We start from the raw sequence: 13,169 nt of genomic DNA on the forward strand, positions 1-13,169 counted from the left end.
TTTAATCTCAATAGTCTGTCACACATAGCACAAGTTTGGGTGCACTGCTGCTTTTGCTATCACCATGAACTCCTAGAGGAAGTCGTGACTCCCTCCTGTTAGCATCCCCTGAGCTACAGAGCCTGGCAGTGAACTGGGCTGGACTGAAGTGAAAGGAGCTCTCTGTTCTCCTAGGTCTCTGCAGTCCTGTACCCTGGCTGTTCTTCTGCTAACCTGACACAAGTAAATGCCTCCATCAGATGCCCGTAGGCAAGTCTATAGGGTATTTTCTTAATGACTAACATGGAAGGGCCCACCCCAGGTAGACCAGGCTGGCCTCGAGCTCCAGAGATCCACCTGCCTGCCTCTCCAGTGCTGAGTCCATGTGTGTGTGCCACCACGCCTAACCTTTTATGTTTTATTTTTACATGTATGAGCTTCTGCCTGCATGTACATATATGTATAATGTGCATGCCTGGTGCCTGGAGGTCAGGAGTGTGTCAAATCCCCTGAAATTGAAGTTATGAGTGTTTGTGAGCCAATATGTAGGTGCCAGGTATCAAATCTGGGTCCTCTTCAAGAGCAACAAATGCTCTTAGTCACTGAGCCAGCTCTCTAGTCAGTGATTATAGTCTTTATCATGCAATAGAAAACAAACTAATATACCTTAAGGGAAGCATAGTAAAGAGGCTTATCATGAAAGTAACCCTAAAGATGGAAAAGATGTCTCAATGGGTAAGAGCACTTGCTGCACAAGCACGAGGACCTGAATTAGACAGTACCCAGGTAAAAATGCTGTGTGACTGTGCGTGAGTATAACCCCAGTTTTAGAGGTAGAAATGAGCAGATCCTGGAAGCTCGCTGTGCATCCAACCTAAGCAAAATAGTGAGCTTCCAATTCAGAAAGACCCTATCTCAAGGAAATAAGAAGAAACTTTATGTACTTTGTAATCTGCATGAATGTGCAAGCATGCAGACACACACACATTCACAGACAGACAGACACACACACACACACACACACACACACACACACACAGAGCCCAATTTGGAGGTATTTCTGTTTTTTAAAGATAAAAGTTATTACCTGGCCCTCCTGCCTCCAGCTCCAACATGTTGGGATTATATCTCTGTACAACCATAACTCAAAGCTGTCTCCCTGATAGAATCTGCCAGCAATAAAGGGCACTAAAGGCACAGCACCAAGTACCTTACAAAATAAACCACGTATCTCACCAGTTACAACTAGCAATCAGAACCAGCAGAAAAGCTCAACTCCTCTTCTAGAGATGAAGGATGGAGACATGCAAAGCCTCTGCATGGGGCTGAGTGCCTGCCCACTTTCCCTTTCACCTCAGCCTTGCCTCTGGCCCTGTCTCCAAACAGGCTCTGCTCAACAGCTATGACTTAGAGACGCAGTTCTTAGAAAACATACTGAGGGACAAGGCAGCAATTCACTTATCCCTATCCCTAGGTTCTTTGGCCAAAACCATGCTGCCATCTGCTAGAGGCCAGAAAGAGATCACCCAAGCCAAGCCCTCACAGGCCTGAATTTGGACCAAACAGCTGCCAATCTGAGTGGGAGCAGAACATGGGACATGTCCATAAAGACAGAGTCTTGCTATAACCCAGACTGGCCTCAAACTCATGATCCTCCTGCCTTAGCCTTTTAAGTACTGGAATTATAAGCATATAACACCACCCCTAGCTAAACTTGCTAGATCTTCAGGCATTCCACAGGTATGGGTAGGATATCTTTCCAAATAAAAACCAAGCACTATATATTCTGGTGATACACTACCATTAAGTCAGATGTCCTCTAAGATTCTGCTACCACTCAAACATTAACAGGACTTTCTCTAGTCCCCATTCTGGAACCTAGCATAGGGATAGTCTACTTACCAGCCCCTCAGTTTCCTCTGTTGTCCTCTGGAAATGTGCAGCCAGGACCATATAGTCTCGCATCTGCTTGTGACATTCAGGACATTTGGTTCCATACCGGATGAGCCTCACTGGGTCTGGGTAAAGTGGCAAGGCTGGAATTGCAGAGTTGGCATTGCCTGAAGTGGGGCTGGGTTTGGGGGAGGAAGAAGCGGCTGGGGTTGCTGGTGCTGTGGAGTTCACAGGAGCTGTCACAAACATCTGGTCCGCAGAGATGGGCTTCACAAGCAGCTGCGAGCACTGCATGACAAGTCCCTTGCTCTTGTGGTCACGGGCATGCCGAAGCAGACTGCACTTGTTGAAGAAGAGCAGCGTCTTAGAGCAAAGTGTACACAGCACCTCAATGTGGACGCTCCGCCGGCTGTAGTGCTGGCTCAGGCTCTTCTCTAAGGCAAATGCGTCTCCACACTCCAGGCAGCAGTACCCACTGGCCGGCACGTGGATTCTGCTGTCTGCAGGTGGGCTGAGATTTGGCGCATAGAGGGGCACAGGGTTAGAGCTATGGAGGACCTTGTTGAAGACCTCCACGATTAGAGGGGCGGCCTTCTTCACCTGGTGGACCAGGGGCACTGTCATTTGCGTGACCTGAGGCTGGCTCCGTCTCTGTGCTGAGGACTTGGCAGTCACAGACGCAGCAACACTGTGAGGGACCAGGTTCAAGTTGGCCAGGTGCACAGCTTTGGGCAGCAGACTGGCAGAGGCCAGGGCTGATGCCGGAAGAGCTGTGCTCTGCTGCTTCTTGCTCGCCTGGGAATTCAAGGCAGCACCTTTCGGGGCCCGGGGCCCAGAGCCACGGCAGGGAGATGTCGAGTCACTGGCCTTTGTCACGCTCTCATCCCCTTTTCTGTCACTCTGGGGGCTCCCTGAATTTATGCCCGCCTCAGGAAAGTGCTCTTCCACAGGCAAGGCTGTGCCCTCATCCCCTGGCACCTCACTGGGGGTCTCAGCAATGGTGCTCCCTACAGGTGACTCAACAGGGGACTTACTTGGATCATCAGGGTCTGGCAGGATCCTTGTAACAGTCCGTTTGATTTCCCCTGATGACGTCTTAATTGTTTTGATTCTGACTTTGGGAATTGCTGGTGGGGAGCTGGCAGCCACAGAAGGAGACCCTTTGCTGCTACTATCACTGCAGATGCTCCGAGGGCTGTCTGATGGCTTGATACTTTTTCTAGTGGCCTCCAGAGGGCTCCGGGGACTCTTTGGTGACTTGGGCATTTTGGGGCTGCCTTTAGAACCCTCTTTAGTGGGCCCTGAGAAATCCTTTGTGTGACCAGGCTGATCCTCCTTGGTGACATTGGCCACTCTTTTGGCCTGTAGGGCCACCAAGGCTGCAACACAAGAAGATAGTTTGGAATGGGCTGGCTTCAGACGCTGCCTAGGTGGAACAGAGGAGCAAGCACTAAATTCTGAAGCAAGTTTCTTAGGCTCTCCAATACTGTTGTTAGAGTGACTATTGAATTCTAATGCTTCCCCAAAGAACTGACTGGAATCCAGATCTTTGTGGGGCTCCACCACCTTCGGCCCACCCCGCTCCTGCTCCTGCTCCTGCTGGCTCTCCAAAGGCAAGGGTTCTGGTTTGGGTTCTTTCTTACAAAAGTGATCAAACATGTGTAGCTCTGGGACTGGGAACTTACCCAGAGCTTCCAACACTGGGCCCCCCACAGCTCCACACCCAGCAGGAGGTGGGAAATAACTATCAGAGTGCTTGGACTTTATCCCAAACCCACTATCTTTGACAGGATCCTCGGGTTCTGGGCTAGAGATTGGGCTAAACTGGTTAAAGGTGGGTAATGGCTCTGACTTGGAAGGCTCCAGCTTGCTTGTGAAACTCCTAGCACTGTCTCCATTTATGAAAGTAGAATCAAACTTTCCACAGTGGTGGGAGTCTGGAGGCAGATCTGAACCCCGAAATCCATTGTGAAGGAGACTTGGAGCAATGTGGTCTTTCTCTGCTTCAAATGACTCTTGGCGGCTGGTGTTCTTGACAATGACACTCACAGCCGGCACATCTGGGGCTGATCCTGAGTGAGACAAGGACACATTCTCATCCATACACATGCCTGAAGACTTCAGGGGACTTTCATTCTCCTCACTGGGTGTCTGGATGGCCTCCTTGGCATCAAGACTTGTGGGATCTGGGATGTCAAAGGCAGCCAGAAGGTCATCAAAATCTGGGGTTTTCATATCCCCCATGGCTGGATGCTGACAAGAGCTACAGGAGAAACAAAGCACATAATCAATGACCAGCAGGGCCATACTGAACTGTCCTATATCATCTGTACTGAATAGTCATCGCCCAACGCATACATGCAGCTGGCCCGCCCCTGTAGAACCCCACCATCTATAGTAGGAAGTCACATACCTGAATGTCACCCTAAGAGGTATCTGACCTGCTGAAAGATAGGGGAGGCTAAAAAGAGAAGGCTAAAGAGTGATAAGCTTGCCTGGAAGGTCTTAACCTTCAATATTTGGACATTTCTGGCTGGTCCCAAAGAGACCAAAAGAGAAGGAAGATGTCCTCTTATCCAACTGGGCCACACCCCTGAGGCCTCCCCATCACCTCTGCCCTCTCTACCTCTATCTCACTGGCATGTGTTCACCTCTGGGTGACTCGCATATTTAACACACACAAATATCAGGAGCTAATGCTGCATAGAGTCCTCCCTAACACTGCCCAGAGTCTCTGAGAATCTTTGTAGCATGCATATATGCTCATATCCATATATATTCTCTTTCTTCTCCTATCCTCCTTCCTCTCTCCAGGCTCTCTTTTCCTCCTCATTCTTCTGATTTTTGAGACAGGGTTGTTCTGGAACTCAATATGTAGAGCCAGCTTTCTTCTAACTCACAGAGACCCGCCTGCCTTTGCCTCTTAAATGCTGGAATCAAAGGTGTGCCCCACCATGCGCCCAAATGTTGCTGTTGCTTCTACTTCTAAAATCTCTTTTTTAACATTTTTAAAAATGTATATGTGTGTTTTGGTCACATGTTCATCTGTGTACCATGTGTGAGCCTAGTACCTATGTAGGTAAGCAGGGGACATAGAATCCCATTATAGAAGGTTGTGAGCCACTAGAAGGTGCTAGGAATCAGTTGGGATCCTCTGCAAGAACAAGTGTTCTTAACTGCTGAGCCAACTCTCCAGCCTTCTTGTTTCTTGTTTGTTTGTTTTGGGTTTTTTTTGGGGGGGGGGGTTCGAGACAGGGTTTCTCTGTAGCTTTGGAGCTTGTACTGGAACTCACTCTGCAGACCAGGCTGCCCTCGAATTCATAGACATCTGTCTGCCTCTGCCTCCTGAGTGCTGGAATTAAAGGCGTGCGCAGCCACCAACACCCAGCTGGCTCCATCCAGCCTTCTTAATAAAGAAAAACAATGAAATAAAAATAGAAAATATCATGCAAGTAGAGCTATCAATGCCTAGGAGATGGATCCCTCCATCTGGGTGCTAGCGTCCACAGAAGGACTTTGTCAGTCTAATTCCAGCACCAAATAAAGTGTGAGAGGATTTGAACCACGTGGGTGAAGAATACTTATAATTCTAGCACTTCAGAGGTGGAAGCAGGAGGATCATAAATTCAAGGTTATCCTTTCTTATATAAAAGCCTCAAGGCCTAGACTAAACACTTAAGAAAGGGGAATGATTAGCCGGGCAGTTGTGGGTGGTGGTGGCATCTGCCTTCAACCCCAGCACATGGGAGGCAGAGGCAAGCGGATCTCTGTGAGTTTGAGGTCAGCCTGGTCTACAGAGCAAGTTCCAGGACAGGTTCCAAAGCTAAAGAGAAACCTGTCTTGAAAAACAAAACAAAACAAAAAAAAGGGGGGGGGGGGACTAAGTATCTGACTATTGTGTAGTCAACAAAAACATGGTCAATAATCTACACAACAACAAAGAAAACTACTTGCTAACTTTAAAAAAGACTAATACAGAGCCAGGTGGTGGTGGCGCACGCCTTTAATCCCAGCACTAGGGAGGCAAAAGCAGGTGGATCTCTGTGAGTTCGAGGCCAGCTAGTTCCAGAACAGGCTCCAAAGCTACAGTGAAACCCTGTCTTGAGGGAAAAATAAAAAGACTAATACAAAAGTATTATCATATCATAATTATGTTATAACATTAAGTATCTATGATTGAAAAGAAAACTAATTGTTTAGGGTATGGAATTACTAACAAGTTATTTCTGAAAACATCTGTCACACTAAGAAATTGCTCTTAAGTTTTAAAAGGAGAAAATAGAAAGGGCAATTAGAACCACAAGGGAGGCAGATGACATGATGAAAGTGTTCCCTTTCCACCCTTGATAGCGACAAGTTTGTGGGTTTGGTTTCTCACATCACAAGTACCCACAGCCCAGACCCTCAACAAAGCATAGCTCCCTGCCTAGGACTTCTCACATCCAGTTATGGTGAACAATGACAAAGTAAAATCAGTTATTTACACACAGGTCAGCAGACTGCCCCACTGGAATAAGATGAAGGTTTTAAACAACAGTTGTTTGTCTCCTGACTAGGTGCTGGAGTCCATAAACAACAGGCAGATACAGGTACACAACACAATGCCAAGAGAACTGAAGGGCAGCACAGCTGTGAGGAAATGCCTTCAGGACTCCTGCTCCAGAGGTTCCCCCTCCCTTTCTTCCCACCTTCCAATGCCTAGGGGAAAGGAAGTGGAAGAGAGGTGGAACAGATGGGAAGAGTGTGTGAGAAGAGGAGCAGTGGCTGACAGGGAATGATTTACTCGAGCTCAGTGTCCTCCACCAGAAAATGACAGGGGCTTGATGAAGAGTTATTAAATCTGAATACGTCCTGCTCTCCACTCAGAAAACTCCCAGGAGTTTGCTGAGAATGGTCAAAAAGTCGGAGCTAGTGACAGGAGTGCTGTCACCTACAATCTCACCTCTTGGGAAGACTGAGGCAGGAGGATTGAGAAAAGAAGGCTAGATAGGGGTTATATATCAAGACTTTATCTCAAAAATAAGAAAACAAACACAGGTGCGATGGTGCACACCTGCAATCCCAGCACTCTACGAGGTGGAGGAGGTTGACCAGGAGTTATGTCTGAGGTCAGCCTAAAATCTATATTCTTGCTCTAAATTTTTTTTTCTGAGCTCGGAGGTGGTGGCGCGTGTCTTTAATCTTAGCACTAGGAAGTAGAGGCAGGAAGATTTCTGTGAGTTCAAGGCCAGTCTGGTCTGCAAAGGGAATTCCTGCCCTGGCTTCCCTCAATGATAAACTTAAAAGCTATAAGGTTAAATAAACCCTTTTCCCCCAAAAAAGTTGCTTTGGTCATGGAGCTTATCGCAGAAATAGAAACCCTAAGATACCTGGTTATCAGTTTATAATGTTTCCTTAGAAAAACAACATTATTTCATTACAAGTTCAAGGCCTGCCCAGGCAACTTTAAAAAAAAAAAAAGTTCAATCTCCAGTACAATAAAAGATATGGAAGGAAAAAGAGGGGGAAAAAAAAGAAAAAGAAAGAGAGAGGAAGGAAGGACATATCAGCACAGAAGAGGCCCTGAAGAAAGAGTGGAGTTATGGAACAGATGGGAGGGACCAGCGAAAGGACTCAAGCATGCACATGCACACACACAAATGACAGGAGAGTGAAAGCCAAGGATCATAACCATTTCATCCTCAGAAATGAACATTTGGGGGAAAGGAAAAAATGTAACTAAAGTAGAAGTTCGCTAATCAAAATAACAGAAAAGAAGGTACTTTGATTCTTACTAAAATGATACATACAGACAAATAAGAGGTGACTTAACAGAAAATACACTGAAGTTATTATATAGGTAAAACACATACAGGAGCTGAGTCCTTAGCAGAGGAAGACATGCCTAGCATGTATAAGGACTTGGGTTTGAGCCCAAGTAACACACAAAAGCCATATGTACATTAGATCTAGCTTGGTCTATGTTTACTTAGCATGCTCTGTTGGACAGTCAGGGAAGCATGCACGGATGTAGACTGACACAGGGAGCTGCTCGCATGAGTTGGGACCACTGCACTCTATGACCACAAAACTGAGTTATCTTCAAATTATGTCATGATTTTTTTTTGGACCAGGCAGGCAGGGAGGGCGGGAGAGGAGGAAGAAGGAAGAAAAGAAATGCTTCTTACCATCTGTTGGTGAACTCTTGATTCTGTCCCCCATATAATGGCCAGTTTACATACTGACACAAATCTATGCTCAGTGATTCCTTATAATGGTTAAGAATTAGTCAAGCAGTGGTGGCTTTAATCCCAGTACTCAGGAGAGGCAGAATTTGAGGCCAACCTGGTCTACAGAGAGATTCTAGGATAGCCAAGGATACACAGAGAAACCCTGCGAAGAAGAAGAAAAAGAAGAGGAGGAGGAGGAGGAGGAGGAGGAGGAGGAGACTGTTGAGGTAGGGGAAGGACAGAGAACTTCTGTACCTGGAAGACAAAAGAAAGGCTGAGTGACCAAGCACGCTCAAGAACACATCACTGCTCCCAAGACCTGGAGGAGCTTCAGCCTGGACTCTGGCAAGGACATTGGTGAGAGAGACATTGCTTCCATGGATGGTATTCAAAGTAAGTGAGCAAAATCACTACCTAGATCAAAGGTAACATGGGGAGGAGTGCATATTTCCAGACCCAGAACCAAGTCCCAGACTAGTAAAGGTGGAGCTGAAATAACAAATTATGAACCATAAGAACTGTCTTTCTCCCCACTGTGCTGCCAGACTCTGATTAAAATGCAAAATTAAACTGGCCTTAAGGACTTCTGAGTCCTTGAACAGGCAAGGCTACAACAGCTGGGCAAATTTATGCACATCTAATAAACCCCTGCATAAGTACTGACTCTGAAGGTGGATAACAGACCCCACACATCACTACTCTCCTGAACATAAACTAGACTTGCTTATAGGTCAAGTGAACCAAAAAACCACATGTTCTGAGTGAGTGAGTGGCTAATGTTTCACTCCATGATACACCTGATGCTCAAACAATTGGAAAAAAAAAAGCATAAGAAGTCTCAGACTTAGATAAGTAGATATATATAAAAAAAATAGTTGTTCCATGGCAAGCATGGGCATCACACAGGATGTAAGAATAGAAAAGGAACGCCAAAATGAGCATGTCTGGTGGCTTCCGAGTGCCACTGTAGACTGCTGCGGGTCTGCCTGTAAAGCACAATCAACAGAGGCCAGCAGATGGCTGAGCAGGTAAAGCACCAACCACTTTACACTGTGTGAAGATGTGCCACTATGATTGGTTTAATAAAGAGCAGAATGGCCATTCGCTAACCAGGAAGAGGTTAAGTGGAATTTCTCGGGGCAGAGAGGACTTGGAGAGGAAGAAAGGTTGAGTCGCCAGCCAAGATTTGGAAGAAGCAGAATGAGGGTACAGAGTAAAGGAAACTGAGCCACGCAAAAGAATATAGACTTAAACATGTGAGTTAATTTAAGTTCTAAGAACTAGTTAGGGACAAGCTAAACTATAAGCTGAGCTTCCATAATTAATAAGAAGTCTGTGCTGCTTTTTGTGAGCTGGTGGCCCAAAGAAAAATGGGCCTTTAGCGGAAGGTAAGAAGCAACTCCTACAGGTTGTTCTCTGCCTTCCACACATGTGCCATGGTATCTCTGCACATGCACACACAAAGAAAAAAAAATGCAATACGTGTAAAATAAAAATAGTAGCAATAGTAACAACAGCATGCAAATGACTGAAACAGAGGCTAAGGCTCCAGGTACAGCAATTCCAACTCAATAGGGCTGGGTCGAAGCCTCCTGGTTGTTTCTAGAACACTATTCTAGTCCAACCTCTTGATTTTACACACGGAAAACTAGGGCTCAGCGAGGGGAGTTTATCCACAGGTTACAAACTTGGTGCTCATGGAGACAACGCTGAAGGCACACTGAGACGTGGGATTCCTACGGAAGGCACCCTAGCGCCGTTGTTACAGTTGTTTCAGTAAAATGTTAGTTTTCCTGCCTTAACAAGTCTTCGGTAAGAGACTTTATTATTTATTATTAATCGGCACTCTATTGGATGTCTAACAGACTCCTCACACCTAGTAGACCTACTAGCAACTCTGACTTCCTCGCACATGCATCTGTCCTCAGTCAATGGCATTGCCATCCTTCCGGGTGCTGAGCCACTTTTCCCCCTTTTCATAGCTTCCACATAACCCACAAGGAAACACCATGTGCTATTGAAGATACAACCAAATTCAGCCATTTCTCATTACCAGCAACAGCATCACTTCTGGATTCCTACCTGGACTCTGCCCTGTCCTGTAATATAACAGCTAGATGCTGCTTTGAAAATGTAAGTCAGGGGCTGGAGAGATGGCTCAGAGGTTAAGAGCACCGCCTGCTCCTCTAAAGGTCTTGAGTTCAATTTCCAATAACCACATGGTGGCTCACTACCATCTGTAATGAAATCTGGTGACTTCTTCTGGCCTGCAGGCATGCATGTAGGCAGAATACTGTATACACAATAAATAAATAAATCTTTAAAAGAAAAAAAATGTAAGTCAGGCAATCGCCTTCCTCTTATCCTACTCCAACACCATCTTGTCTCATCGTGAATAAGCTCCAGTCTTTCCTGCAGCTTTTACAGCCTGCTGGATCTCACTGGTGTATCTTTCCCATAAGATTCTGTCATGGTACCCATAAATCTCCTTACCATTCCTCAAGCATTCTGGCAATGCTCCTGCCTCAGAACATGTACATTTCCTGCTCTCTCTGATCTGCAAATCCTGCCACTTGGTGCACACCTATAATCCCATAACCTAGGAGGCTGAGTTGGAGGCTAGCCTTGGCTACACAGAGAGACAAGATGAAAAGAAAATGAAGACAAGAAGAAAGGTTCTTGTTCTAGGTCCCTGTGGGCTCACTTCTTCATGTCCTACAAATCTTTCATCTATGTGCGTATTCTCCATTATCACCCTATCCCTAATCTCCAGCCCTTTATTCTGCCTTGTGTTTTCACAGCACTCATGACCACTAACATACATTACCATCCATTCCCTTATTGGTTCACAAGCCCCACTGTGTTTACTGAAGGTGATCCACCACTAGAATCTCACAAGATCATCTCTTCAGAGCTGAGATTATTCAAGGATAGGCACAGATTCCCCAGTAAGTTTATTACCAGCCAAGTATTTGGTAAATATGCAGCACGTCTGTGTGTGGTTTCTAAGACTAAACACAGGTCCCTACGCGTACTGAACATACCCTTTACCACTTGCCCACACCTGGACCCTGGAACTTTCATAAAGAAAGGTTTTTGAGGTGATAGGCTTGTGAGTAGGATAGGGTCTAACTGAAAGGGTATCCCTTGTCTATGGTTCCTGAATCTCTACAGAAACTGATTAAATCTAAATATGCCATCGTGAAAAAACACCTAGTGGTCAAGGTCCCAAGAATAAGGACATCTGTTTGAGCATGAGATCAGTGAGAAGCTAGTGAAGATGGGAGGCTAGCTCTAAAAACTAGGAGCTAGGACCCAGAAGGAAGGCACAGGTTGATCCTTAATCATAAATTCATAAATCTATGAACACACTAAATCCCACTAAATTATGTATTGTAAAAGTGCTGTATGGTTTTCCCACAATAAAACTGCTGTGTTGCAAGAAAATGAAAAAGTTTGTATAGATGGCTCATGGCTCATGGTTAAGAGCACTGGCTACTCTTCTAAAGGACCCAAGTTTGACTCCCATTTGACCCAGGTTAACAACTGTCTGTAATTCTAGTTCCAGGAGATATAACATTTTTTTTCCGGCATCTGAGGACACCAGGCACACACATGGTATACAGATGTACATGTAGACAAAAATACCCATACACATAAAATAAAAATAATGAAAATTAAAAAGAAAACAGAATTTATACAGATTATAAAGCCGACGTGAGAAGTAGAAACTAGGACTAGGCAACAAAGTCAAAGAGCTGGGTGTGGATAAAACCTGAGACTGTAATCTGCACTTACTTTGCCTTGCCTTACTTGCAAACAGATCTCAGCACTTGAGAGAACAGAAGGCAGACACTTGAGAGAAAAGGAGACGGTAATCTCTGCTCACACATCATTTTAAAGAGTCCCTTCCACCGAACCTTGTAAAAGCATCGTGTCTTGGTAGCAAGGATCTCTCAAAAGTAAGCAAGAAACCAATCATCTCAGACTTGCTGGAAACCAAATCTCCATTCTTGAGAGGAGAAAGTGGCTATCCCACAGGACCACTGGCCCATCTCGGCCATCACTGTTTGGTGGTTCTGGAGCTGTCCCTTATTCATCTCATCTCCCAAAGCAAGCGAGTCACAAAGATTCCCAAGCTGAAATGCTGCAGGAACATAAGGACATACTGCTAGTCTTGGGGATTTCTGTCGTTGCCACAAGAGTAGACACTAATGAAAGAAGGGGCTTTTCGCCGGGCGGTGGTAGCGCACGCCTTTAATCCCAGCACTTGGGAGGCAGAGGTAGGCGGATCTCTGTGAGTTCGAGACCAGCCTGGTCTACAAGAGCTAGTTCCAGGACAGGCTCCAAAACCACAGAGAAACCCTGTCTCGAAAAACCAAAAAAAAAAAAGAAGGGGCTTTTCTCAGCCACTCCAACACATGCACAGAGGTTCCTCAGCTTACAATGGGATTATGCTGCAGAAAAATCATTTATTTTAAATTGAAAATGTAAATAAAAAATGTAAGTCTAGGGGTTGGTAGGACAATCTTGTGGGTGAAGACTGCTAAACCTGACCTGAGATTGACCACACAGTGAAAAGAACCCACTCCCCAAAACTGTCTGTCTTCTTCTTCACACACACACACACACACCATAAAGTGCATGCATACTAAATACTAAACAATAAATGTTTTGTTTTTAATATAACCCTGATATGGAAGTGCATGTCTATAACACCAACACTTGGAGGTGGAAGCAGTAAATACTAGGAGTTTAAGGCCAACTTGGGCTACATGAGACACTATCTCAAAGACAAACAGAAGTAAGATACCTAGCCTACTTATCAGTTAGAATGTTTCCTTCACAATTCACACTGAAATTTAATGACCAAAGCGACAGCATTAAAGGGCTAGGACTTGATTTTTCTTTCTTTGGTGTTCAGAAGGTGACACAATGTCTCATTCAGCCAAAGGTGACCTTATTCCTGATCCTACTGCTTCTTCCTCCTAAGGGCTAGGGAATCCACACAGTCTGGGGTGAGACTAGCCCATAAGGATTCTGCTCTCATGAGTGGATAAATAAAGGCAGGAGTGGTTCTTAGTAAAA

At 45.4% G+C, this 13,169-nt stretch overlaps 1 protein-coding gene across 3 annotated transcripts in view; it reads right to left on the reverse strand.

Annotated features, from left to right (window-relative positions):
* Znf592 (zinc finger protein 592) overlaps positions 1-13,169 on the reverse strand; it is a 51,543-nt gene that overhangs the window by 18,855 nt on the left and 19,519 nt on the right. For all 3 annotated transcript variants that reach the window (XM_041644515.1, XM_041644651.1, XM_041644571.1), the window contains one exon: positions 1,882-4,135. In XM_041644515.1, coding sequence (XP_041500449.1) covers positions 1,882-4,116 — 2,235 coding nt within the window. In that variant the 5' untranslated portion in view covers positions 4,117-4,135. The remainder of the gene's footprint in view (positions 1-1,881; positions 4,136-13,169) is intronic.

The sequence above is a fragment of the Microtus oregoni genome, unplaced genomic scaffold (assembly GCF_018167655.1).
Source record: "Microtus oregoni isolate MIOR12 unplaced genomic scaffold, Mior012 000000F_ref0000247, whole genome shotgun sequence".
NCBI lineage: Eukaryota > Metazoa > Chordata > Mammalia > Rodentia > Cricetidae > Microtus > Microtus oregoni.